The sequence below is a fragment of the Vanellus vanellus genome (assembly GCF_965231255.1).
Source record: "Vanellus vanellus genome assembly, chromosome: 8".
NCBI lineage: Eukaryota > Metazoa > Chordata > Aves > Charadriiformes > Charadriidae > Vanellus > Vanellus vanellus.
The window spans coordinates 14,202,493-14,227,868 of NC_138913.1; the positions used below are offsets into that span (position 1 = coordinate 14,202,493).

A 25,376-nucleotide genomic window follows, 5' to 3' on the forward strand; every position below is an offset into this window, starting at 1 on the left:
TGACTGATGCCCGGGACTTTAGCTGCCTATAATCCTTGTCTCCTTGCCTTCTAGAGAACGACAGGACTGCGAGATCGCTCAGGAAATCCAAGTGAAGCTGGTATTTGAAGCAGAGCAGCGCCGCAGGCAAGAGGAGAAAGACGAGGTAACCTTTAAAGCCGCAGGGATGGCAGGGCTATTTGTAGCAGCCCTTTCCGTGCAGGAATTTCTCAGTCATTAGCCACAGGAGTTGGCTTGCGTGGTGTCAATCCTGGACCTCACAGATCTCGGCCTGCACAGAGATTTTTGGGGAGTCTTGTTACAGGAATAAGATACAGTCACAGTCCACGCGCTCAAGGGTCACAAGGCTGTTGATGCCAGTGGCCCTGCTAATGAGGAGGGCGAGTAATAGGTGGGTCTTGGTGAGGTGTTCATTGCCCTGATGTAGGAAGTTATGATTGTTTATGTGCTCTGACATCTGCCTGCTTTCTCAAATTCAAGATGGCAAGTACTACTTTTGTGAGAATACTTTTGTGTGAATTTCTTCATCTTTGGTGCAAAGACTTCAGCAGAACCCTCAGCCCAGTCATCCATCTCTGGCTTCTCCATTACCTTCTTTCATCTTCAGTTTAGTCTTTCACAGCCTGAACACCCTGATGCAGTTTCTTACTAGCAGATTCCTTTTGTTATTGCAAAATGATGCTCTGCTGCTGTTTGCTTGAGAGTGGGCAGTGTGGTCTGTCCCTGGCCTTCAAAGGGTTTGGCTTGTTGATTACTTTATTGTGTCAGCCTGTCACATTGGGTAGTCAAGAAAGCCACAGAATGGAGGAACACCTGTGAGAGCCTGGAGCGTGGCCCCATTTTTGATTACAGATAGTTCCCTGAGAAGTCTTGAGTAGTCTTAAGATGTTCAAGAGGCACCTTGTGGCACTTTCTCTTTAGGAAGAGCTTAAACACAAGGCTGTGTTTCCCAGAAGAGCCTGAAATAAGAACCTGTCCTTACCTGACAGATGCATTGGTCTGCTTGTGCAAGACTTCATTTTCTTCTTATACTTTTAAGTCCAAGCAAGTACTGAAGGGCTGTCCAGGCAAGTGTGGAAGGGCTTCCAAGAGGAGCTTGTGGTAATGTGGCTGGGAGGAATGCTGGCTAAAGGATTTGTGCTATAAATGTGACCATCTGTCTTATTTTTTTGGGAAGGCGAAGGGGATGCAATACCACTCATGCTGGCTGTGGGAATCGCACCTTTCCTTCCTGCTTTACGTAGAGAGCTGCTGGGGCGTCAGCAGTCTGACAACAGGTCCCTGCAATCTGTCACACCTGCCTGCTGAGCACCTTGTGCTGTCGGGGGAAATCTTCAAATAAATGTGGCTCGAAGCAATGAGAAGTCATAAATGCTCTTTCTCTTCCTGCTGGTACATAGGAAGTTCCCAAGTGTGGCTGAAATGTAGCTGTGGACTGAGTTAGGCTGGAGCTGGTACCAGAGCACGGCACTGCTGCCTCTCCTTGCAACAGGATTTCTGGAGAGCTTGAATTGATACTGCTTTTCTTCCGAGGTCCCCGCCAGGGTTATTTCATTTGAGTGGGCCCCTGTGCTGATGCAGAGTCTGAGCAGCATGAGTGGGGTTGCGCAGTGCCCCAAGGGGAGTTATCAGCTGGCAGAGTGGCAAACGTCAGAGCCCCTTCTGTAGCCCTCAGCACAGCAGCTATACATGTACCTTGCAGGATGCTCTGTATTACACCGGTACTAGCCACAGGTCAGGCTAGTCATGTATTTGTCATATGTGAGGGGGTAGTAGCTGCCCAGCGTACGTGATAGCTCCCTGATATCGGTAGTGGCTAGCAGTGTTATACCAGTGCTCTGGCAGATCCAGTCTGGGGCGCGGGATATTTAAATGAAGCGCTAAGCCCCCCTGCTGATAAGTCCAGTTTGTAAGAAATGGTTTGCGTGGATTTGCAAGTCCTGAGCTGTCTCACTCCTGGAGATAATGTGCTTAAGCCCATATATTTATAGACTTACTGTAGTTGCTAGAAGAGGTTAACCTTGTCAGGAGAAAGGAAGTAGGGGGTTTTGGGGTTGTGTTGTTTTTGAGGTTGGTTTTTTTTTTTTTGGAAAAGAGCGTGTGGCATCCCCAGGTCCTCCACAAAGCCAGTTACTGAGCAGATCCAATCTGAGTCCTGAAATAATAGTTTGCACTTGAACACCCATCCAGTGTCCTCCAGCGCTGGCTTTGCTCTGGAGGGTCTTGGCTCTTAGTTTGCATTTCAGTGATGCTTTTCCTGCCTGCAATGTACACTTTATATGCACGGCTCTATAAAGGTCCTGAGGATTAGGGAGGCTTAAATATAGCATCCAAAGGGTTAGCATGCCCTGCTGGTATCTTTCAGCTTCTCTTCCTAGCTTCAGACTACCTCCACTGACTCGCAAGCTTCTGGGCCCCAAACCAGCAAGCCCCAGGGAGCTGTTTGCTGTTGCTGGGTCATGTAGTTCCATTAGTCATCTCGAAGGAAAACCAATTAGAAAAATGGAGTGCTCTTGTATTTGGCATATCTACCAAAACTGCGACAGAAGATAAACGGCTGCAGTCCCCACAGCGCTCCTGCCTTGTGCCTAGTCCTCTCTTCCTAACGTCCCTTTCGATTTTTGTTTTCTTCAGCCTCTGTTTGTCAAATTGATGCATTTCCCTGCCTGGCATCCTACAGTCCCTGTAAATTACCACTAGTTTGAAGTGAGTTCATGACTTTCTCTGGGAACTCCTTGCAGTCCAAAGTGCCTTCAGCTGAACACAGTCTTTGCCTCTGTTTTTTTCTTTCCCTGGTGGAGTTCGGGGGGGGGTCCAGTGTGCTTGTGTGACTTCCAAATCCTTGCTGAAAGTCCAAAGTTGCACATGCGGTCCCTTCTGAACCATGCTGTGGCCATTAGGGCTTCGCAGGCTTGTGTGCAGGTGAAAAGGAACCCACGAGTCTGCTATGGGGTTGGAAGCTCAGCAGTGGGCCTGGGTGAGGTTGGGTACTGGTTGCTGAGATAGTGCCTTGTGTCAATCACAAAGTTAGAAGCCCCATCCAGCCCCGGCGTTGAATTTGAGAGTAACCCTTGTGTTGCCATGCCTGAAAAGTTAAACTCTCAGGATTTTTCTAATTGAATAAAGAATTTGAATAAAAGAATCTGGAGATTTCTTTTGGTGAGGGAACGGTAATGTCTATTTTCTTCCATCTCTGCAGGACATTGCTCGTCTCCTACAACAGAAGGAACTGCAGGAAGAAAAAAAGCGCAAGAAGCACTACCCAGAATCCCAGGGACACACGGGCTATGAAGATAGCTATTATGCAGAAAATGGAGGTATGTTTCTGATAGATAAAGGATCAAGATCACGGCAGTATAGGTGAACCTAGTGGTCTGGCAACTCTGTTTTGGAGATTTCCCTTGTCCTGCAGTCCTGCATGCAGCACTGCAGCATTGCATCAGTTTCCAGGGTCAGGATCAGACTTTATTCTACAATCAGGAAATATTAAAAAAAAAAAAGTGGAAAAGACAATTTTATAATTTTTGATGTCCTAGAAGATGGCGTAAAGGACAGGGATATAGAGTGCGTGGTGTGTGTATGTGCAAGTACGCCTGTGCGTGTTTTGAAAGGGCTTGTGGAAAAAGACAGTAGCTGATGGTACTGATAAGCCACAGTTACTTCTGTGTAACACCGCAAATGTGTGGGGGAGAAATGCAGATGCAATTCCACACTTGCATTTGAAGAGAAATAGTTTTGTGTGCTCATCTGCGATGCTGGCATAGCTACGTGCATAAAGGAATAAATGCTGGTTCGTGGAACAGCCTTTCAAAAATAACTCCTTGCAGGTATGTATCCAAGCATTAAAATTAGCACAACCACTTTGAATGACTTACTGAATAACAAGGTCATCTCCACAGAACATCTCTGCTGTGATAATCGTCTGGGTCTGTACGTTGTGGAAAAGATATGACCCATAGTGCTGAATTGCTTTCTCTTGGTTGGCTTTTGTGATTGAATACAGACCTTCTTTAAACTGGGAGGAGAGAATCAGGGTGTGTTTAATTATGGAGCGATCTGGGCTGGCTTTGCTGTGCACTGGTGGTGGTTCTTGTGTTCTTTCTTCAAAAATAATGTGTTGGGGACGAGACGGGCTGCTTTTAATTAACGGATTGTGAGGGTGAAGATCAAACCTCTTATTTCTCACTTTAACATCAATGGCATTGGCAATTTTAAATGTCTTTATTTGAACTTACACAAAGTATTTTAGTTTCAATTGGGAAGAAGTTCATGAATGGCCAAGAAAACAGAAAGCACAAAGTGCAAAACAGTAACCAAGTGGTTAGTGAGCACACGTGGTTCGTGCCTACAAGTCCTGCTACATGTACAGAGCTGGGAAAGACTTTGATCTTGAAGTCTATGGCCAACCCACACTTCAGTTTTTCAGAATTAAATGGGACAAGTCCCTGAAAAAATACAATATAGGTTAATAGTGTTGCCATGCAAAGATGGTAGGACAGGATGGATTTCTGTAGCAGAAATCAGCCAACAAAAGTCTGTGACTCTGTGAACTGAGACTGTGGTGTGGATTTGGAGAGCAGGATATCTTGTGGGTCTAATTTTTCTTCCTTCAATAATCTGTAGTCTCCAGAGGTGAGGTAGAAGGTGTTTTGCCTGACTATTCATAGTGCTGCTCTTCATCCTCGCTCCTTAAAAACTAGAAAGGACTGGAGTAGATTTTGATGCCTGGATCATCTAGTCCATTGGTCTGGAACCTCTTAAATACTGGGCACCATTTAAGGAGACTTTAGCATTCTCTGTTGCATCGTCCTCATTACTTAAACAAAACTTAAACTTAATGTAACAAAAAAGAAGCCCTTGCTTTGCTTGGGTTTTAGTCTGTCTTTAGACCGAATAAAAATTTATCCGCATCCAGGAGGAGTGTGGATTAAGGCTACGGCTCCAGAGCAATCCAAGCTCTTAAAAAGTGGAAAAATAAACATGAAGAAAAGGGAGCATTCCTCCCAGAAGTGTCTGTGCCATGAAAAACATTTCTGTATTCACTCAGTCACTTGCTGGTTGAGAGAGTAACACCAGGACCTAAAGAGTGTTTACACAGCCCCTGTGGAAGGTGCCGCAGGAACCAGCGCTTGCTGAGGAGTTAATCACCCTGAGATACCCCAAAAACAAATCTTCTGCTCAGGCTGTCTGGCGTGACTGCGTTACCTGCACCGATCCTGTCCCAGCGTGGCCGTGCCTTCTCTCTCTTGATCTCCTGCTCTCTGCTGCTGTATCTGTTGAGCTTTCCTTAATATGAACATTGAACTAATTCTTAGACCCTTGTTGTTATAGTTCAAAAACTGACTCTTGCTTTTGGGCTGTTGTCTCCGTTGTTCAGTAAGTCACATAGATTGTTTCACTAGATAATTGTTTTCTGTGAATCATGTGAATGGTCTAAAACTGAATAGAAAAACCCACCAGTTAACAGGAACTACTGTGGTTACTCTTACAGTTCTTGGATTTTTAAAAATTTACCGATTCTGGATAAAAGTCTCAGATTTGTTTTCAAGGTAGATTTTCTGTAGGCTGTATTTTTGCTGGCTCTAAAAAAGTTTTTTCTGAATAGAATGACTTGCAGGGAACATTCAGTTTTGGTGCGGGGCTTCTCCCTCCCTATTCCACCCCCCCACCCCCAAAAAAAATCTAGATGATTGTAAGGAAGGCAAAGCTATTTATTCAAAGAGAATGCAGTTCGTGTGCAGTTAAATCTATTTTAAATATTGTTAGATACTGTAAAAAAAAAAAAAAAAAAAAAAAAAACAAAACAAACAACAGCAGTGGAGAAGGAAAGTCTTACAATGCTAGGTTGGGGTTTTTTTTTTTTTATAGTTCTGTTTCAAATCAGCCTCTGCTTCAAGGAATTTTTTTTTTTTCTTCAGAAATACACCTTCATTCTGAAAAGCTGTTGCAGAGATAATAGTTCACTCAATGCAATGATTTCTCTTAGCAAATAGGTTGATTGGAAAATAAATCAATCAGCAGATTGTAGGCAGACTGCTGCATCCTCATAGCTGTGTCAGGTTTATTACTGAAACTAAAAGCAAAGAAAATTTCCACCTGCTTTCTGGAAAGCACAGAGGAAACAACCCCGCCAAGCTGCCAAGTAAGCAGCTTTTCCAGCTATATTGCTGAGATCAGGAGCCTGGGTTTTGTGAAGACTTATCCTGCCCTTAAATTTCTGTAGCCTTCTCTGCAGTCAGAGCCTAAACTTTTATTTAGGCAACGAATAAGTGCAGGCCCTGAAACTTCTGGGTCTGCAAGAGAAACGTGATAGTCTGTGGTGAAAGATATTTGGATGCTGCAGTTATCCATCATCTTGTTCTTGCCTTTTTTTTTTTTTTTTTTTTAAATAAAGTCCCATCCCACTTGTCTCTCTCTTCTGCTTTATGTTGGTCTTATCCCCATTAGGTGAGGCTGTTTTTTCTGATGAAAAACCTTGTGCCCAAAACCAGGGCAGGGCATTGGTGCTCATAAACCAGGATCCAACCTGACCCTCTGCTTGGCTTCCCTAACCTTACACCCCCTCATTGTCTCCCATCCTCACCTCCATCTTGCGCCCTCCTTTGCAAGTCTTTCTCTGGTGGTTCCAGTATCCTGCAGCAGTGATGTGTCACCAGGAGATGAGCTGCTCTGCTGGCTGTTTTTCAGCCCCAATGGCATTGTTAAAAGCCTTTCATCTCCATATTGACCTGTCCTTGTCTTAGGAGGTGCTTGGACACACTTTTGGGTTGGACCTGTCTTTTCTGCTCCAACCCTGTTGCCTCCCGTGCTGCCCTGCTGGTAGCCACACTGCCATTTCACTCTGTCCCCCGTTATGTCCTGGAAGCATTATATCCCCGTTATTTTTCCTTCTGATGCTGCCACGCTTAGCCTGCATTTCCAGCTTCCCCTTGCCTCAAGCTCCCTCATCTTCGTGCTGTGACTCTGGCCTCGCTGAACCACCATTAACCCCCGCACCACTAACCCACTCCTTGTTTGTCCCCCCATTGCCCAGAGCACCCCCGGGGTGACCCCAGAGAGCAGGTTTCTGAGCCTCGCAGGGCACACAGTGGTGACAGGCATACGCACCGGCGGAGAGAGCACCGAGAAGCACCCTCACCTTTGTCCAACGGCACCTCCGAATGTAGGCATTCCCCCTCAGAGCATCGTCGGAGGTCTCCTCAACCAAGCGAGGCCAGCAATGGCCACCCGCAAGAGTGGAAGTCAACCAGTCAGGGAAGGTCCAGGAGACCTCCCAGCCTCGACCTGGAAAGAGAGGCTGAGCGCGGTGCCTGTGACCACAGCAATAGCTGGGAGCCACGGGAAAGGAGAGCAGCTGGCAGGGAGAAGGCTTGGAGACCTCTCAGTCTTGACCTGGAGTCAGAGCATGGACTCGCAGACCAGGCACGGCACAGCAGAAAGTCAACAAGGCAAGACAAAGAAAGGCACCTTCCTCTTCTTGAGGTGGAACTGGAGGCTGAGCAGGAGACCTGGCATCGGGGCGGCAGCCAGCTGGTGCGCCCTGCAAAACACAAATCTCGTCATCAGGGCCGCTCGTCACACAGGACGGTGCATGACGAGAAGCTCCACGATCGTGAATCGAGAGATGATCATAGGAGGGGTGAGGAAAGAGACTGCAAAAGGGCAGGACACAGGAGACCTTCCCCCTCTCCACACGCTGTGACCCAGGGGAAGGTTGGAGACTGCCAGCGAGACTCAGGTAACCAAGTGGTGGGGAAGGTGTATGTACGTGTGGGGTGGACTTTTGGCATGCCCCATCCTGGTGTCTGAAATCTGTCTTGTTTCCTTTGAAGATGCTTATCTCCAATATTCACCTGCAATGTATACACAGTGAATCCTGCCCAAGTTTCTCCCTTATTTGATGAGATTCTTCTTACCCGTCAATGTTCTTGCTCTGTTTATTTCCTGACGTGTTTCATGACATCAGAGAGGATGAGTAAGAAGGCATCGTTGGAAATGGTGCCCTAGGTATCCTGTGTTTAAGAATTAAACACAAAAAAAAACCCCAATCAAACAAACAACAGCCAGCTTTTATTTTCATGATATATTTTGTGCTGTGGTCTCCTTGCACAGGAGAAAAAAAAGAAACCTAACAAAAAATCAAATGTTAGGATTACACTCGTATTTTGTTGGTTGGGATGCAGCACTGTAAGTGAGGACAGTTTGCTGAAGCTAGCAATTTCCACCCACTTTTACTGAAAAACCTGCTGGCAACATAATCAATTCACTTTGGGCAAAGTTCAGTAGTGGCACAAGGTGTCTGACTGGGCTCTATTTGTAAAATGGGTTTTTTGTCAATTCTGTACAAGTGAATTTTTCTAAGAAACGTGTACCTGTGTAGTGCTTGTTGTTCAATCATACTTGTGACTAGTGGGCTTTAAAGATCCAGATCTGTCTTTCTGCTTTTGAAACTACACTGGGGGTGGTGTGTCTTTTAGTGAGGAGAAGGTTCTTAGTGAAGAGAAGGTTCTAAGGGGACCTACAGGAAGGATAGGGAGGGACTCTTTATCAGGTAGTGGAGCAATAAGATGAGGGGTAATGATCTTAAACTGAAAGAGAGGAGATTTAGGTTAGATATTAGGAAGAAATTCTGAGGGTGGTGAGACACTGGAACAGGCTGCCCAGAGAAGTTGTGAATGCCCCATCCCTGGAGGTGTTCAAGGCGGGAGGTTCAAGGTGGGAGGTGTCCCTGCCCATGGCAGGGGGGTTGGAACTAGATGGTCTTTAAGGTCCTTTCCAACTCTAACCGTCCTATGATTCTATGGAAGCAGGAGGTCAGAGACTTGTATCTATGTCTGTCACAGCATGGGAAGCTCCTGCTTTCAACCATCTAACTGGTTTTGCTTGGATAAGGTAGGGATGAAAATGCGTGTCTGTCTCTGGAGATGCTGGGAGGGTTACTCTGTCTTCATCATGCAGACGTCTTGTTTGGGGAAGTGGAAGGTGTTAATCTGGTTTTTATATAATCAGTAGGTTGTGACTTGCCCTGTTACAACATGGACCCGAGTGACTCAGTATCCCATCACATTGAGTCAAAATAGCCAGAAGCTCACATCCTCTTCCTGTGGGCCATGGTTATGGTGGGCTTTGTTCTCCCCGGAGTGTGGGCAGAAGTGATGTGGAAGTAATGTTTATTGTTGTCTTCTGAGCAAATGAAGCCTGGCACTGATCAGCGTGTGAAGAAAGTTCATCCTCGGGCTGGCCAGCAAACAATTCCTGGAAATTTACTTTTATTCTTCATAGAGGCAATGGTGTACAGGAGCCAGTTGACCGTGCTGTTGTTCATTCCAGCATGGTAAAAACTGTGTTTACTGTGGCCTTGGAAGGACTCTGAATAATTTAACTCTGACCAAACTGGTGCTTTTTGCCAGAGTTTCTGTGCTGGCCGGAGATTACAGCTCTTCACAGCTTGGATTGATCACACTGTGCCGGGAAAGGCCAGGTCATATATTTAGCTATAACATGCCAGAGCTGAAGTTTTCTCTTTTTATGCAAAGACAGTTTGTAAAAAGGATGTTATTTGCTTAAGATCATTGATCAGTTGACTCAAACAAAACAAAAAGCAACCCCACCCCCATGCCTCCTTTAATACCTGAAGAGGAGGTGGTTTCTTACTCCAGTTTTATTCTGGGTTGATAGATGAGGTCTCTGGCCTGCTGCAGTTTGAAGTCTTCAGGATGCTTGGTGGAGCGTGATGGGAGTTTGTCAATAGATGCACAGAAAGTTCTTTTGAGTTCAATCGGTTGCTTCCTTTATTTTCCCCCTTTGGTCTTACCTGATGGGAAGGAAAATGATATGTGGCCCAGTAAGATGTAACATTTATAATAAATGTATAAAGAGTGTTGCTGGAGGCATGAAAGTTTTGAGTAAAACTTATTTTCTCAGTTTGGGGTGGAAAACAGATGGACATATGGAGTATTTGTATACTTCGCAAAGCTCGTCTTGATGTCTGAGATGTCTGAACAATACAGTTCGGACTGCAGATGGAAGGAGAAGGCATTCATTGTATGCGAGTGAAGTCATGCATTTTATAACAGGGATACAGGGAGACTCCTTTGATGGCCTGGTGCAAATAGACTATGGAGAGACTTTCAAAATGCAACATTTTAAATCACTTGGAGATGGTTTAACTTTAAAATAAACAGACAAATAAAACTCCGTATTCAGAGCAAGAGCTGAACCTTGTATGAAGTTCAGAAATGTTTACTTCGCTGTTTTCTCATTGTAAATTGTAAAACTCATGGTTCAGCCCAAGGAAGAAATTGTCTGAAACCTCACGTGAGTGTGTCCCAGGCAACTTTTGCAGCCTGTGCTGCTCCAGCGGTGTGTTCACAGACTCTGCTGTGCTCCTGCTCTCTGCTGCCCAGTTTTGCCAGTGTATGGCAATGCAGAGCGTGGAAAAATTACAATTCCTTTGCTAGCACTGCTGTGTCAGCAAAGACTGCTTCAAGGGACATGGCCTCTTCGGCCGTATAGTTGCATTTGTCATGTAAGACTCGATGTATCAGATATTTCTGTACTCATAGGGAAACCTTCCTAAGGTGTGTGCTGCACCTCAGCTCCTTACTCTCAATCCAACGGTCTGGCAGGTACGCTTTTGTGGCCTCTGCTCCCCTCGAGTGGGGCTTTTGCAGGTGGTGGAGGAGATGGTGGGGATTTCCTTACCAAAGCATTTGGGAAATGGGTAGATTGATTGTTTTCTCTTACAATTCTGTAGGCACTAAGTTGAGGGGGACAAAGCAAGCCATGTATGACACACCTCAAAGGGAACAGGAGTTGTCTGATGCAGAGATTGCTCGGAAGCTGCAGGAGGAAGAGCTCCTGGTAAGTAGAGAGGGTGCATTAGTCAACTCGAAGGAACTAAAGTAGCTAGCAATGACAACTTTAATCTGCAAAGCTTTTATATGTGATAGTGACTTTAAGACTTAAGGTCTTGCGAATGTTACCTTTGTTACCTGATAGTTACCTTTGTCTCCCATGCACATACGCACAGAGTGACAGCAGGCATCCAGCCAGTAGAGCCTTATTTTCTGAAATAAACACCCAAAAATGAAATTATCGAAGCAGAGTGATATTAAATGAATGTTTCCAGGCAGGTAAAGATAGCCTGTAGTCAGCGCGGTCAGCCCAGAAGTGAGACAGGCCAGTGCCTATCTTCGAGAGAGTGGGCAGCAGGGTGGGCAATGCGTTGTGGTGTGGCCTGCTAGATAAATGAGGGCAAAAATCAGCTGAAAAGATGAAATGACAGTTTGGTGTTGGGTTGTAAGTATTGAGCTAGCTAAGTATGTTTGGAGAGGATGGTAGCGTATTTGTATGGGCACCTACTTGCCCTGCCCAGTAGGTTAATGGGTATGAATAATTCAGAAGTGTTACTTTTTTTTTTTCTCACACCACCCCCCCTTTTTTTTTTTTTTTTCAGGCTAATGAGGCAGATCAGAAGGCAGCTCAAGTAGCCCAAGATGAGGTGAGCAAGACATCAAATGTTTGCAGTATTCCTTTAATTGTGGAAATCACTAAACCCACTTGTCCCCTCTGACCCTCTGGTTGTTCATTCCCCTACTTGTAGGGAAAGCTCGGGGATCAGTGGGGTTTGCCTCTAGCTGATTTTCATGTATGTGCTCAGGCTGGCCATGGTGGGAGTTGTACTGCCTGTTGCAACCATGGCAGAGGAAAGAAGTTCATGGCTGTGTAAGAGCATATCCTGTAACTGAGCCCCGAGGGAGACTATCAGAGATGCTGTGAGACGAACCACCCCATTGAAGGAAAAGGGATAAAGGGCAGAAAGTCCCTGCAAACACAGTTCTGGCATATCAGGGGTCCACTGGGCATGCTGCATGTAGTCAGTCTTAGTTCTGCTCTGGTACTTGGTTTGTGATTGCAGATGAGTGGAATCTTGGCTTTGCACCCTTCCCATTCAGCAGCTGTCCATAGGAAAGGGTTTAAATAACCCAAATCCACAAAAACAGTACAAATGTCTGTATTTTCCCTCTTAGGAAATTGCCCGACTCTTGATGGCTGAGGAGAAAAAGGCTTTCAAGAAAGAGAAGGAGAGAGAAAAGTCTTCCTTTGAAAGGAGGAGGCATGATCAAGACTGGAAGGTATGTCGAGCTTCAGGAGGTACCCCAAATGAAGTGCATTCCAATTTCCAGAGGGAGGTGAGGGTGTGTGGTGAGAGCAAAAGGAATGATGCAGATTGTTGCATCCAAAGGGTCTTGCTGCCTGTTACTCAAGTGCTTCTCAAGCCTTTTGGAGCCACCTTCTTGGTTAGGTGCTCTTTGGCTTCAGCCTCAAACAAGGTAAACCTTGGGCTATGGCCTTCGAGGTTGTTGCTGGACGTCACTGCACTTTACGGCCTCCCTCAAGCACTGTTGGTGCTCCTGGTGCAGGACCTTCCCTCTGCTGCAATCCTGACGGTAGCAGTAAAAGCAGTAGTTGGTTCTGTTTGTGCACTGCAGGTATAAGGCCAATGCAGCTGTTCCAGTTGTCACTCTACTTCATAGTAAAATTGGCGGTTTAATGAAAGTATTGAGTGTATCAAGCCTTGTTTTTTGTATGAGTAATACTACAGAGGCTTGGCTAGCTGATGCGGAAGGTGATAGGAAACAGATTTCATGGTCTGTGCTGGTAAGGTGCTAAAGGGGGTGTTGCGTTAATCTTGGGGCAGTTGGAGGTAGCTCTGGTGTTTTCAGCCTCCTTACTGTGTTTGAGTAGTTGCAGGAGCCCAGCTGCGTGCAGCTGGTGCCTCGTGCTCAGCCCAGCCATGTGCACAGTCATTACGCACTGACTGCGTTTGACCCCAGCTTCGGGATGAGTCCCACTGCACTGTCTCATATTTAGAGCAAAAATCGAGTTTGGCTCAGCAAGGCTGATTTTCATTTGCTGGAAGGTAGTCCTGATACTGCCATGTGCACATGTCTGGCTGTAGCTGCTTACATATATAAACTGATGCACAAAAGGACTTAATGGAGCTGCGGCAGGCTCAACGCACTGTCTAGTGTCTTGCAAGGCATGCAGATGAACTGCTTTCCCTTCTTCCCATCAGCATGATGCAAGCGAGTCCACGCGCTCAAGGTCAAGAGAAGGGCCTGAAACTCAGCGACACAAAGGCGACAGGTCTTCAAGGTGAGCTTGAACTGGCTAGGAGCAACGGGGAAATGCGCTCGGGAAGCTGCTCAGAGTCCGAAGGAGGAGGTGTGGGGCGACCAGCCTGACCCACCCACAAGGGGCTTGGTGGAGAGCAGAGGTTTTAGCACTGAAAAGAGATGAAGGGCACAGAGCTGGTGAGGTGTTCGGTGACATGCATCAGTCGCTGTGCTCAGGGCATTTGTCCATATTGGTCTCCATGCCTGGCACTGACAGAGACTGATGAGCTTGTGCAGTGACATTTGTTAAATGGCAGAGAAGCATTGAGAGGGTTAAAGAGCTTCTGGGGATGTGAAACCAAATGTCGTCTGTGGGCAGGAAGGAGCGATTGTGATGCATTTGCGCAGCTGCTCCCTTGGGTTCATGCTCCCCAGTTAAGCCCTGTACACTGCTCCTGCTGCTATGTGTGGACAACCCCCTGCAAGCAAGTACATTGTGCTTTGGGGTACCTCATCCCAGAGCTGATGGGAACGTTCTGTAGCTCAGTGCTGCTTCTGAATTACTTGGTACTCTGGCCTGATGCTCCTCATGAGGGACTGAACCCTGGAAGTGACCCGAGTGGCTTTGGTTCCCAGTCCAGGTATGAGCCTAGAAATTCTTGTTGAATTTGCAAAAGAAAAAACGAAAGAAAAAAAAGAAACCCTTGCAGAATAGGTATGGGGCTTTGGAATTCGAAGACCAGGCGATCGAGGATGGAAAGGATGATCCATCCAGTGAGGCGCCCAGTGCTGGGCACTCACCCCGCCGCCTCAGGACTTCCTCAACCAAGAAAGAAAGGAAGGTAATTGTGCTAGGTGACTCCCTTCTGAGGGGAACAGAGGGCCCTATCTGTAGACCGGACCCATCCCACAGGGAAGTCAGCTGCCTCCCTGGGGCCAGAATTAAGGACATAAGGAGAAAACTCCCTTCCCTGGTTAAGACATCAGATTACTACCCACTACTGATATTTCAGGTAGGTGGTGATGAGGTAGGTACCAGAAGTCTAAGGGCAATGAAGAATGACTTCAGGGCCCTGGGACGGCTGGTTAAGGGATCAGGAGCACAAATAGTGTTCTCCTCTATCCCCACCATTTGCAGGGGTTGACCAGGGGATAAATAGGAGGAGTCAGGAAATTAACTCCTGGCTCTGAGACTGGTGTATCCAGCATAACTTTGGCTTTTTTGATCATGGGCTCATCTACAGGAAACCAGGCATGCTGGCAACAGGAGGGGGAAGCCTAACCCGAAGGGGAAGAAAGATCCTGGGACAAGAGCTAGCAGGGCTCATCTACAGGGCTTTAAACTAGGTTTGAAGGGGGACGGGGATGAGACCAGGATTACAAAAGTGGTGCCTGGGAGAAGCGTACCAGTGCTTCTGGGTAAAAGTGTTAGCAAGGTCTTGCAGCCTGTCCCAGTGGTTGTGGGGGATGGTGAATTGTGTGACAGCCAAGGCACGAGGGGTAGTGTTAATTTGGTAGCTACAGTAGTGCCTGAGTATAATCAGGTGCGAATTAGGGCTTGTCCCCCCAAGAAAGTGGCAGGGCAATCAGCCCAGCTGAAGTGCATCTATACTAATGCACGCAGCATGGGAAATAAACAGGAGGAGCTGGAGGCCATTGTACAGCAAGGAAACTATGATATAGTCGCCATCACAGAAACGTGGTGGGAGGACACACACAAGTGGAGTGCTGTAATGGATGGCTACCAACTCTTCAAAAAGGATAGGCAAGGAAGAAGAGGTGGTGGGGTGGCCCTCTATGTTAGGGGCAGTTTTGTATGCCAGGAACTTAACAGTGTGGATGACAACACTGAGTGTGTATGGATAAAAATTAAGGGGAAGGCCAATAAGGCAGACATCGTGATGGGAGTTTGTTATAGACCTCCTAATCAGGATGTAGAAGCCGATGAAGTATTCTACAAGCAGCTGGCAGAGGTCTCACAATCATCTGCCCTTGTTCTTGTGGGGGACTTCAACTTCCCAGACGTCTGCTGGAAATACAATGCAGCAGAGAGGGAACAGTCATGGAGGTTCCTGGAGTGTGTGGAAGACAACTTCCTAACACAGCTGGTGAAGGAACCAACTAGGGGAAGTGCCCTACTGGACCTACTGTTTGTTAACAGAGAAGGTCTTGTGGAGGATGTAAAGGTTGGAGGTCGCCTTGGGCACAGTGATCACGAAATGATAGAATTTTCAATTCTTGATCACGTAAGGCGGGGAGCCAGCAGAACTGCCACCTTGGATTTCCGAAGGGCAGACTTTAGCCTGCTTAGGAGCATGGTCGAGAGTGTCCCTTGGGAGGCAGTTTTGAAGAGCAAAGGTGCCCAGGAAGGCTGGGCATACTTCAAGCAGGTGCTCTTAAAAGCTCAGGAGAAGGCCATCCCCTTGTCTCGAAAAACGAGCAGACGGGGAAGACGACCAGCCTGGCTAAATAGAGAACTTTGGCTGGACCTCAGGAAAAAAAGGAAAGTTTACATTCTCTGGAAAAGGGGGTTGGCAACTTATGAGGATTATCAAGATATAACAAAGCTATGTAGGGGGAAAATGAGAAGGGCCAAAGCTCAATCAGAACTCAGCTTGGCCACTGCAGTCAAAGACAATAAGAAAAGGTTCTTTGAATATATCAATAGAAAAAGGAAGACTAGGGAAAATGTAGGCCCGCTGGTGAACGAGACAGGTGCCCTAGTGGTGGAGGACGCAGAGAAGGCAGAGTTACTGAATGCCTTCTTTTCTTCGGTCTTCACTGCTAAAGCTGTCCCTCATGAATCCCACCCTCTGAAGGCAAAGGGGGAGGTCTGGAGAGTGGAAGATTTTCCCTCAGTTGAGGAGGACCGGGTCAGAGACCACTTGGCCAAGCTGGACATTCACAAGTCCATGGGCCCTGATGGCATGCATCCGCGAGTGCTGAGAGAGCTGGCGGATGTTATTGCTAGACCACTCTCCATCGTCTTTGAACGGTCATGGAGAACAGGAGAGGTGCCTGAGGACTGGAGGAAGGCCGACATCACTCCAATCTTCAAAAAAGGCAAGAAGGAGGACCCAGGGAACTACAGACCGGTTAGTCTCACCTCTGTCCCTGGGAAGGTATTGGAGCGACTCATTCTGGATGTCATCTCCAATCACGTTGAGGAACAGGAAGTTATTGGAAGTGGTCAACATGGATTTACCAAGGGTAAATCGTGCTTGACCAATCTGATAGCTTTCTATGATGTTATAACTGGTTGGCTGGATGAGGGGAAAGTCGTGGATGTCATCTACCTTGACTTTAGCAAGGCTTTTGACACTGTCTCCCATGACATCCTCATTAGGAAGCTGAGGAAGTATGGGCTAGATGAGGTGACAGTGAGGTGGATTGAGAGTTGGCTGCGGGACAGGACTCAGAGGGTTGTGATCAGCGGCACAGAGTCTAGTTGGAGGCCTGTAACCAGTGGTGTCCCCCAGGGGTCAATACTTGGTCCTATTTTGTTTAATATATTCATTAATGACCTGGATGAGGGGACAGAGTGTATCCTCAGCAAGTTTGCTGATGATACCAAACTGGGTGGGGTGGCTGACACCCCAGAGGGCTGTGCTGCCATCCAGCGTGACCTGGACAGGCTGGAGAGCTGGGCAGAGAAGAACCTAATGAGGTTCAACAAAACCAAGTGCAAGGTCCTGCACCTGGGGAGGAAGAATGCTAGGCACCAGTACAGGTTAGGGGCTGACCTGCTGGGAGATAGCTTGGAGGAGAAGGATCTGGGGGTTGTGGTAGACAGTAAATTATCCATGGCCCAGCAATGTGCCCTTGTCGCCAAAAAGGCCAATGGAATCCTGGGCTGCATAGGGAAGAGTGTGGCCAGTAGGTCGAGGGAGGTCATTCTCCCCCTCTACTCTGCACTGGTGAGGCCACAACTGGAATACTGTGTCCAGTTTTGGGCTCCCCAGTTCAAGAGGGACAGGGAACTGCTGGAGCGAGTCCAGCGAAGGGCAACTAAGATGATTAAGGGCTTGGAGCACCTCCCTTATGAGGAAAGGCTGAGAGAGCTGGGACTCTTTAGCCTGGAGAAGAGAAGGCTGAGGGGAGACCTTATTATGGCATACAAGTATCTAAAGGGTGGGTTGAAGAAGGATGGAGCCAGGCTCTTTTCATTGGTTCCAAGTGACAGGACGAGGGGCAATGGGCACAAGTTAGAACACAGGAAGTTCCGTTCAAATACACGGAAACAGTTCTTTACGGTTCGGGTGACAGAGCACTGGAACAGGCTGCCCAGGGAGGTTGTGGAGTCCCCTTCCCTGGAGATTTTCAAGACCCGCCTGGATGCAGTCCTGAGTAATGTGCTCTAGGCAATCCTGCTTTAGCAGGAGAGTTGGACTAGATGATCTCTAGAGGTCCCTTCCAACTCTGATAATTCTGTGATTCTGTGATTCTGTGATTCTGTGAGAGGTCTGCAGATGGAGACTGAGAGAGATCTTATTAAAATACTGTGGGAGATCTTATTAAAATACTGTGGCGTTAAAACTGGGCAAGCATTAAACACTTTAAAATGTTGCTCTTTTGAGTGAGGTTTGCATCAAACTTCATAATGGAAATTCTTTGTTTCCGTGAGAAGTAAATACTGTGCATTTCTCACCACAGAAACAGTAACGGGCTGTGCTCAGAAGAGCTGGTCTGCAGGTGGAAAGCCTGGGCCAGGCACAGTTGGCATCAAACTGCCATGGACAGACCAGGCAGCGGAGATGTTGCTTTTGCCACGCTGTTACGCTTTTGAGGTTTTTTCCCCCCAACACATTTTTTTTCCCATTGTGCTTGGCAGGTCACAGCCTCTCCTCAATGACTTTGAACACTCTCGGTATTACACAAGCCAGCCCAGCCCCTTGCGCCAGACCCACAGACCTGACCACTCTCCTAAAGGTAGGATCGAGCCCATGGCTGCCTCCACACTTGGGTTATTGTGGGCTGTTTTCCACAAATAACTAGCCTGCAGGACGGGATGTTTGAAAGAGGGGTGCTAATAGAGAGGAAGAATGGATATGATTGCCCCCATAGGCAGGTGATGCTATTCGGTGTTTGAGTTGTGCTTGCTGAGTGCATTGCAGGCTGAGAGACTAAAAAGCTGAATGAGTTTGCCTTGGGTTTATCAAACTGCTGTCTGCTTGTCCTCTGTGATCTCTTAATGATGAATGACTGTAAATCCAGGCAGCAAATGAAGGAGAAATAACAGGAAGACAATGGCATGATGGATTTTAGGTGACTCGATAGTATCAAGCAATCCAATACAAGACAAAACCTCACAGTATCACCTGTCTGGCGGGCGAATGGGATGATTAGACAGAAGATTTTTCTCAGCACAGGCTTGTTGTGTTCCTGCAGCATCTTAGTGCTGCTTTGTTGGCTCGTTTCCTGAAATCACTAGGCACAAGGGCAGTGTGGTTAGGGTCGCCCTCTCCAGTTTTTTTAAATCCGAATCCAGTTGTCTGATTTATCTGTAGAGCCTCTGGGGAAGCACAGGGGTGGCCAGAGTTTGACTCAGTTGCTCAGATTTCTTCCAGCTCAACTGATTGTGACTTAAATGTGGACAGTTTACTTCCCAAAATTTAAAGTTTGGGAAGCTTTTGCATTCTATCTTCATCAAACAAGCAGGAAAGTTGATGGCACTTCATATAGTCTCTAAGCCCAGCATTTGCATTTGTTCACAGTGAGGCTGTGAAATGTGGCTGCAGTGCTGTTGACAGCCTAGAAGAAATGCAAATATCTGCCTGTCTTGTGGACCTATCCTTCCTTTTGCTTGCATAAAGTAATGAGCAGTTCCCATTTTGGCATTTGACTTAACAAGTACCGTGGAAGTCTCACAGATATCCAAGAGGGTAGGAGAAGTAAAAGATGATTGCAGGTAGTATTTTCTTCACCAGGATATATATCCTTACGTTGTTTTTTTCTTTCTGTTTTGCTTTACAGGTTCCCGTAGGAAGCAGTAAGCTGTGCTAGCCTTTTGCTTTGGTACTGCCTCTTCTGTAGCAAACATTACTGGAATTGCCAGGCAACTTTCTCGATTCCTTACCCAATGGGAGGTACACCCTCCACTCCCAGGATCTCCCAGTGTCATCGTATAAATATGGAACACTTGTTTCTTTCAATTTTGTACTCATATGTGATCACTGAAGCAGTGCAGTATAATCTAGCCGCCACTGAACTGTGTGAATCAACTAGCTGAATTTGACAGCTCCCTCTTAGATTGTTTTCAGGCTTTCCCCTTAAGCTTTGGCTGTAGCTCTGACAAATAGAGATGCACGTACGACAGGGAGGAAAATCCAAGAAATGAGTTGGGTTATGGCAATGCAGCAGAACGTCAGAAGTACGAGTCCTTTCTATATTAGGAGTTATAAGAAGAAACGTGTTTCTTCCTGTGCTGGACAGGACAGCTGAGCCAACCTGACAGGGTCATGGTAGCTTGCAGAAAGGAGAGAGCGTCTTCATAATGTACACCAGCAAAAGCCAGAACCTGGGACGAGTGAGGAAGAAATTGCTTACAGAAAAATTTTTCTTAACTGCTGTATTTCTTTCTAGGGTTTCCAGCAATTTGGGTAGAGTGTGTAACCAGGCATTTAGCTCCAGGATATAGGATGGAACAGTTAAGAGAAAAGCAATTTCAACTGAAATTAGACCTTGTGTGCATGACTTTTAAGACATGCCAGGGAGTTGATGAAGCTGTGAGTTGTGGATTGGGAAGAATCACACAAACAGATTTAAATGCCTGAAGGGACCTCTGTGGTCACCTGCTTTGAGCTTCGGTGCGGTAGAAGCCAAGGAATTTTCACTGAAGCCAAGTAGGAACTACTGTAACTCCTAGATCAGTTGCTGTTGCACTTGAGTACGGTAACTTGTGTCTGAACTTGCATATGTCTTGGAAACATGGGACTGAAGGAGAGCCATATAGGCACTGAGCATTGAATCCAAAATCTACAGTTACAGGCAACTTTGAGCTAGACACGGAATGCCCAACAGTCCACACAATGTCTGGGCTGACTGCCTCCCCTTTACCCTACTCCTGCCCGGTACCCCAGGCAGACTCCAGTCAGGGTAAAACTAATCCTTTCTCGGGCATAGCAGGGTCTGCAAGAATAAGTTGTCTGTATAGATTTGCCCATGTGGTCATTTTTTTTTTAATTTTTTTTTTTTTTGTCTCACCGTGGCTTGTTTTCCCTCCACTCCTTGAAAATCATTCTTCTCTTGTGCAAAAAAGTAGCTTTTTCCCTTGGCCGCCTCACGTTTCAATTCTTTTGTCTTTTTAAATATTTTTTGCTCTTTATAAGTGCATATTTAAACAGCAAAACGAAGCATCTAGACACTGGGTTGGAGTCTTGTTCATCCAGTACAAGCTAGTTATTCATTTGGCAGCCTAGTTCATGGCAGCAAAGCCTGGCTGTGTTGCCTCTGCAGCCCAGCCCCCTTATTGCCCAGCACTGAGTCTGTCCTACCATGCTCTTTGTCTTCTGCTGGCAGCTTCAGTTCTGCTGTTGGGAGCTCTGTAGAGCTTTGTGGAGAGCACATTCTGGTGTGGAGCACCGGTAGGAGATTGGAAGAGATCATGACTCTCTGCTCTTGCACTAATGCACAGTTGAAGCTCCAAGGCAGCTGTAGGGCTTTACCCTTGGTGGTTGTCCTTGGTCAGGATAGTTACCGAGGCAAATCGCTAGGAAGACAAGGCAACTCCTTCACGTAAATTGCAAGGGCATGTTTAATACCACAGCATGAGCCTTGACCAACAGCTCAAGAAACCCATCTCCTACCCCTACTGGCACGTTGGCAGCAGTTCACTACCTGTGAAGAACCAATTAACCCCCAGTAGACCTCTGCTCCAGGCATACTCTAGCCAAAAATGTTGTAATCTAGGATTTTGTGCATTGGCAGCGTCCCGTTAGCTGCATACCCTTGCTTCCAAACCATGAGCTTCCTCACCTGCGTGAACCCTTAAGTGACGTGCAAGCTCTTGCCTGCTTGCTGCTGCTTCTCAGGAAATATCCCAGCCAGCGGCTAGATTGTACTGCCCTTGCCTTGTTCCCTCTTCTAGTTCCATCTCTGTCCATTCAGAAGTGTTAACGTTGTTCTACAGGATCTGGAAAAAGAACAACATAGACCGTATGTTCTCCTTTTTTATTTGATAACTTGGGCCAATGTGGCAACCTCATCTGCAATGATTTTATTTTGTAAAAATTTATTTTTGTATTTCATGTAACAGTCAAAATTTCTACTGCTGAAAATACCATTATTTTTTTTTCCCTTGTGGATTTTTCCTTTCCATTGCCATCAGAGTATTTATTGTTGTGGAATGAATGCCTGGTGGGGTTTTCTGGACTAATACTTTCTACAAATACCCCAGTCCAGGCCGTGCTGCTTGTATCATCTGGTGCACTTGTGAAAACTGGATCGGGAAAAATCCTGCCAAATCAGAAAGTGGTTGTGCTTTGTACTCGCTGTGCATGGGGAAAAACCCTCTGTACAAGGCAAGGGGAAATCGCCGACTAGGAATTCAGCCCTCCCTGGGCCTCTGTGTAGCTGGCTGTGACGGGCTTTCTGCACTGCAGTTGGCTGAGGTAACTTCTGTCTCTTACCCTAATCAGAAAAAGTCATGAAGGCCCTGAGCCTGCTGACATTTGAAGAAGCTATTAATTCAGGAGGGATGCTTGGGAGTATCCAAGTTGTTGACTTCAGTGGGAGTGAGTGGAAATGATACGAGAGAAAACTCCAGTTGATTTTTGTTTGGAAGCTGGGTAAAGTATGAAGAGCACCTCAGTGCCTACTCTGGGGAGCTGCAGGATCTCCTTAATGGCCTCCTTGGGCCAGCCAAGCTCTCCAGCCATGGCACCAAGAGACAAGGCCCCAAGGGAAGGATCCCAGGAGCATCTGCTGCTTCCTTGGATGCCTTCAGGGAGTGCAGAATGCTTTAGGTGCTGCTGTGCTCTATATCCTCCCTTAGTTCTTACCTTTTTATTACTATTCCCTACTTTTATTCATTTGCACTCCCTTGTAAGTGTTTCTCCTGTTTTCTTTTTCCATAGCTCTCTTGAAAAGGGGGGTCCTGAGGTTTTGTTAGAAGGGGCTGACATCTATCGAGAGAGAGAGAGAAATGCTAGGAATGGTAGCTGATATAAGCATGTAGCAAATGGGGTATAAACCGAGCAATTATTCATCTAATATACCTTGTGGGCCTCCTCCAGGTTAGAGGCTTCCTCAGGCAAAGGTTGCAACTGGACTTGCATGTTTAGTAACCACTTTTTGGAAGGAGATTCCATGATCCCATTGAAGTCAACAAGAGTTGAGTTAAGATCATGGATGATCAAGGAGCCAACTCCTCTTGAGGTTCAGCAGCCATGGTTCCGCTGAGAGTCAAGAAGATGCAGCATGTGTAGGTGAGATGCAAAATCGGCACCTTGCACTTGTGTCCCTGGGAAGAGGCACAACAAAGTTGATCTTTTTAAAAAGAAGCAATCGGAGCAATATTTCTATGGCAGAAAAAATGTTTAAGTAACTTTATTTTTTCCTTATCTTCTCTTGCCAAGTTTTAGTCGCTTTGCCTGTGGTTTTGCTCTGGGTTTAATAGCACGTCGGAGCCCTTGCTGGGACCCCTGCCCCGGTTATTCAGGTCTTTCATCCCTTTCTGACTCTGTGCATTAATAAGGCAACAAGCACCATGTTGAAAATTCATCACCATGGAATCCTGGCACTTCCTAATCTCCATAGTAGGCACATCTCGCCAGCAAGAGCTCTCGCCGCCACCTCGCCTCCGTCCAAAGCACAATGGTCTGCAGAAGAGAGGTCGGGCGAACCCGAGTGATCGTGCCTTACATGCAGGGATACTCGATGTCTTCAGCGGTCTGATCTGAGTCACCTTGCTATGAAACACTGTCTTAACGTGGACTGTACAGCTTCCTGCAACAAGAAGCAGTTGTCGTCACGTGGATAGATCCAACAGGTTAATCTCATCTTTTTTTCCAAGGACTTCATGGTTTTGACCTTAGTGGGGTGGGAAAATATCAGCTGTTAGGGGATAGATGAAGTCTCATCGTGGAATTTCTCCTCTTGAGGAGGAAGGACCGGAGTTACAAATGCTGCAGTCTGCTTCACTCTGTAAAAGGGATCTTGTATGTACAGTATTTTTATATCTCTGCATTCCCACCTGTCAGGATTTGAATCAGGATTAATAACATTCTCTTACTTAGGGAAAAAAGAAAAGGATTTTTATTTTTACAGTGCTAGACCTCTGTGCGTTTTTATTTTGTGCCAAATTACAGCCACTGTTACATTCTAGTGTTTTCATTCAGTTTATTGCTATTGATCAATGTGTATATTATATATTTTTATTATCAAGGTTTGTTTTTTTTTAATTCATATTAACCTGTATGCAAACTAACTGTGGATTGCTAATTTATATTTAAAGGGGAGTACTTGGAGAACAGTGTGAGGATTCTCCTACTTAGTTTACACTCTTGTAATCTAGTGCAGCAGGTCCATGAAACTCATCGCTGCATACGCAGCGTGATCTGCCGGGTGTCTCTCACCCTGAGCAGATTGCTCCTGCCGTTCCTCCAGGCGCTGCAAGGCTGTGTGAGATGCAACAGGAGACGAAGCGCAGCTCAATAGCGTGGACTGATGGGTGACCGACCTCTCTGCTGTCCTGCTCCTGGCACTGATGCCAGGGAGGATGCTGCAGCGGGAATTCCCATCTGGGGGTGACTTTGAGGGTTACTCTGCCCTATATCCATGCCCAGCTGATGGACAGGGTTGGTTTTGCCCCACTCTCTCAAGGCGCTCAGTGCTTAGTTTTGCAATTGCTTTGGGAGGTGGGTGTGGGATATAGTGCTGAGGCACAGCAGTGCCCCTTGCATGAAGTATACCACAGCCGCTTGTCTTTTTTTTCTTTTTTTTTTTTTTTTCATTGTGGAGGACAAGCATAAACCTACAGAGATCCATCCCGGTTTACTGTAATCTTTAAAATAAATGTGCCGTAGCACATTTCTGGCTGTGCAGCGCTGCCGTGGAGGCTCCGGCTGTACTGCACACAAGAGGCGCTTGGACTGCTACGCCCAGGACAAGCTGCAGGACACAGGTTTTTGTGTTGAGAAGCTGCACTGCCCTCGGCTTCTGAGCTGGAGACACCGTCAGCCGCCTCCTCCCCGTGGGTAGCACAGGGCAAGGCTTAGCTGTGCAGCGTGGGCTCTTCCAGGAGAGTCCCAGAGAGGACAGTGGCACACACAAATGAGTATTTTCTACTTCGCAGTAAATGAGTTCCACTGTATCAGTGTTCACTTTAAGTAGACTCCACGGTGTGTCTCTAACTGCATCTGTGCACTGCAATATAGTTAATTGCCTCGGAGAAATAACTGCAGTTGTCTCATTCAGCTCTTCAGGGTAAACTTTCAGCCTGTTGAATCTTAATATTGGCCACGCAATGAGATAGATTAGTCAGAAGGCTTAAATTCTTCAGAGCTGCAAGTGTACCCTGTATTGCAACAGCTAATCCTTAAATATAAATTGCGCACTGACAATAATCTGCCTATGCAAGCCTAGTTTTTTTTTTTTTTTTCTTAATTTTGACTGTTCACTCTATAATTTTATCAGGTTTGGCATAGAACTTCTGAATGACATTTAACCAAAGTATCATGTCTGTGTGTGTATAGCATGTTTTGCTTCATACTCCTGAATTCTCATGAATGTAAAGGGAACATTGCCTTGCCCCACTTTGTTCAATAAACCGCTGTATTTTGTTATCTACCACATCCTTCTGTCCCTCCGTGTGCTTTTCTGGGAACACTGAAATGGGTCACACAAGAGCAGGAGAAAACAGCACTTCATTCCACCCTTGGCGTCTGCAGCTAAGCTTCTTCTACCAATAATTATGTTTTTCCAGTGTAATATATGTAGCAAAACAACAAATTTGTATTTAATTTGATTATTTTGTAGCCAGAGAGATGGGGAGGGGGGAAGCTGTGTAATATCTTGGAAAGGATCTGGACTGCTTCATTTCCTGAGACTGTGATACTGAAAAATAAAGCAGTGTAATTATTTGCAAGGGTAGGATACTTTTTTTTTTCCTTTTTTTTTCCCTTTTTCTTTTTTGATAACATAGCTTTTTATCTTGCAAAAAGCCTGCTTGAAGCTTCCCAAGAACAACTCACACCTACAGTGATCGGATGGAAGGCAAGAAGGAAACATGGCAAATGCTCCGTGACAGACTGATGT

General features: G+C 46.3%; 1 protein-coding gene across 3 annotated transcripts in view; it reads left to right on the top strand.

Annotated features, from left to right (window-relative positions):
* CCDC50 (coiled-coil domain containing 50) overlaps window positions 1–24,913 on the top strand; it is a 48,977-nt gene extending 24,064 nt beyond the window's left edge. Inside the window, exons 4-11 of one of the 3 annotated variants that reach the window (XM_082486886.1) lie at window positions 55–145; window positions 3,200–3,317; window positions 10,757–10,863; window positions 11,459–11,503; window positions 12,033–12,137; window positions 13,082–13,161; window positions 17,953–18,050; window positions 19,095–24,913. In XM_082486886.1, the coding sequence (XP_082343012.1) occupies window positions 55–145; window positions 3,200–3,317; window positions 10,757–10,863; window positions 11,459–11,503; window positions 12,033–12,137; window positions 13,082–13,161; window positions 17,953–18,050; window positions 19,095–19,114 (664 nt within the window). In that variant the 3' untranslated portion in view covers window positions 19,115–24,913. Of the gene's footprint in view, window positions 1–54; window positions 146–3,199; window positions 3,318–7,033; window positions 7,739–10,756; window positions 10,864–11,458; window positions 11,504–12,032; window positions 12,138–13,081; window positions 13,162–17,952; window positions 18,153–19,094 lie in introns of those variants that run through there. The other 2 variants (XM_082486887.1, XM_082486885.1) reach the window with 2 other exon arrangements.
* The last annotated feature ends 463 nt before the right edge of the window (window positions 24,914–25,376 follow it).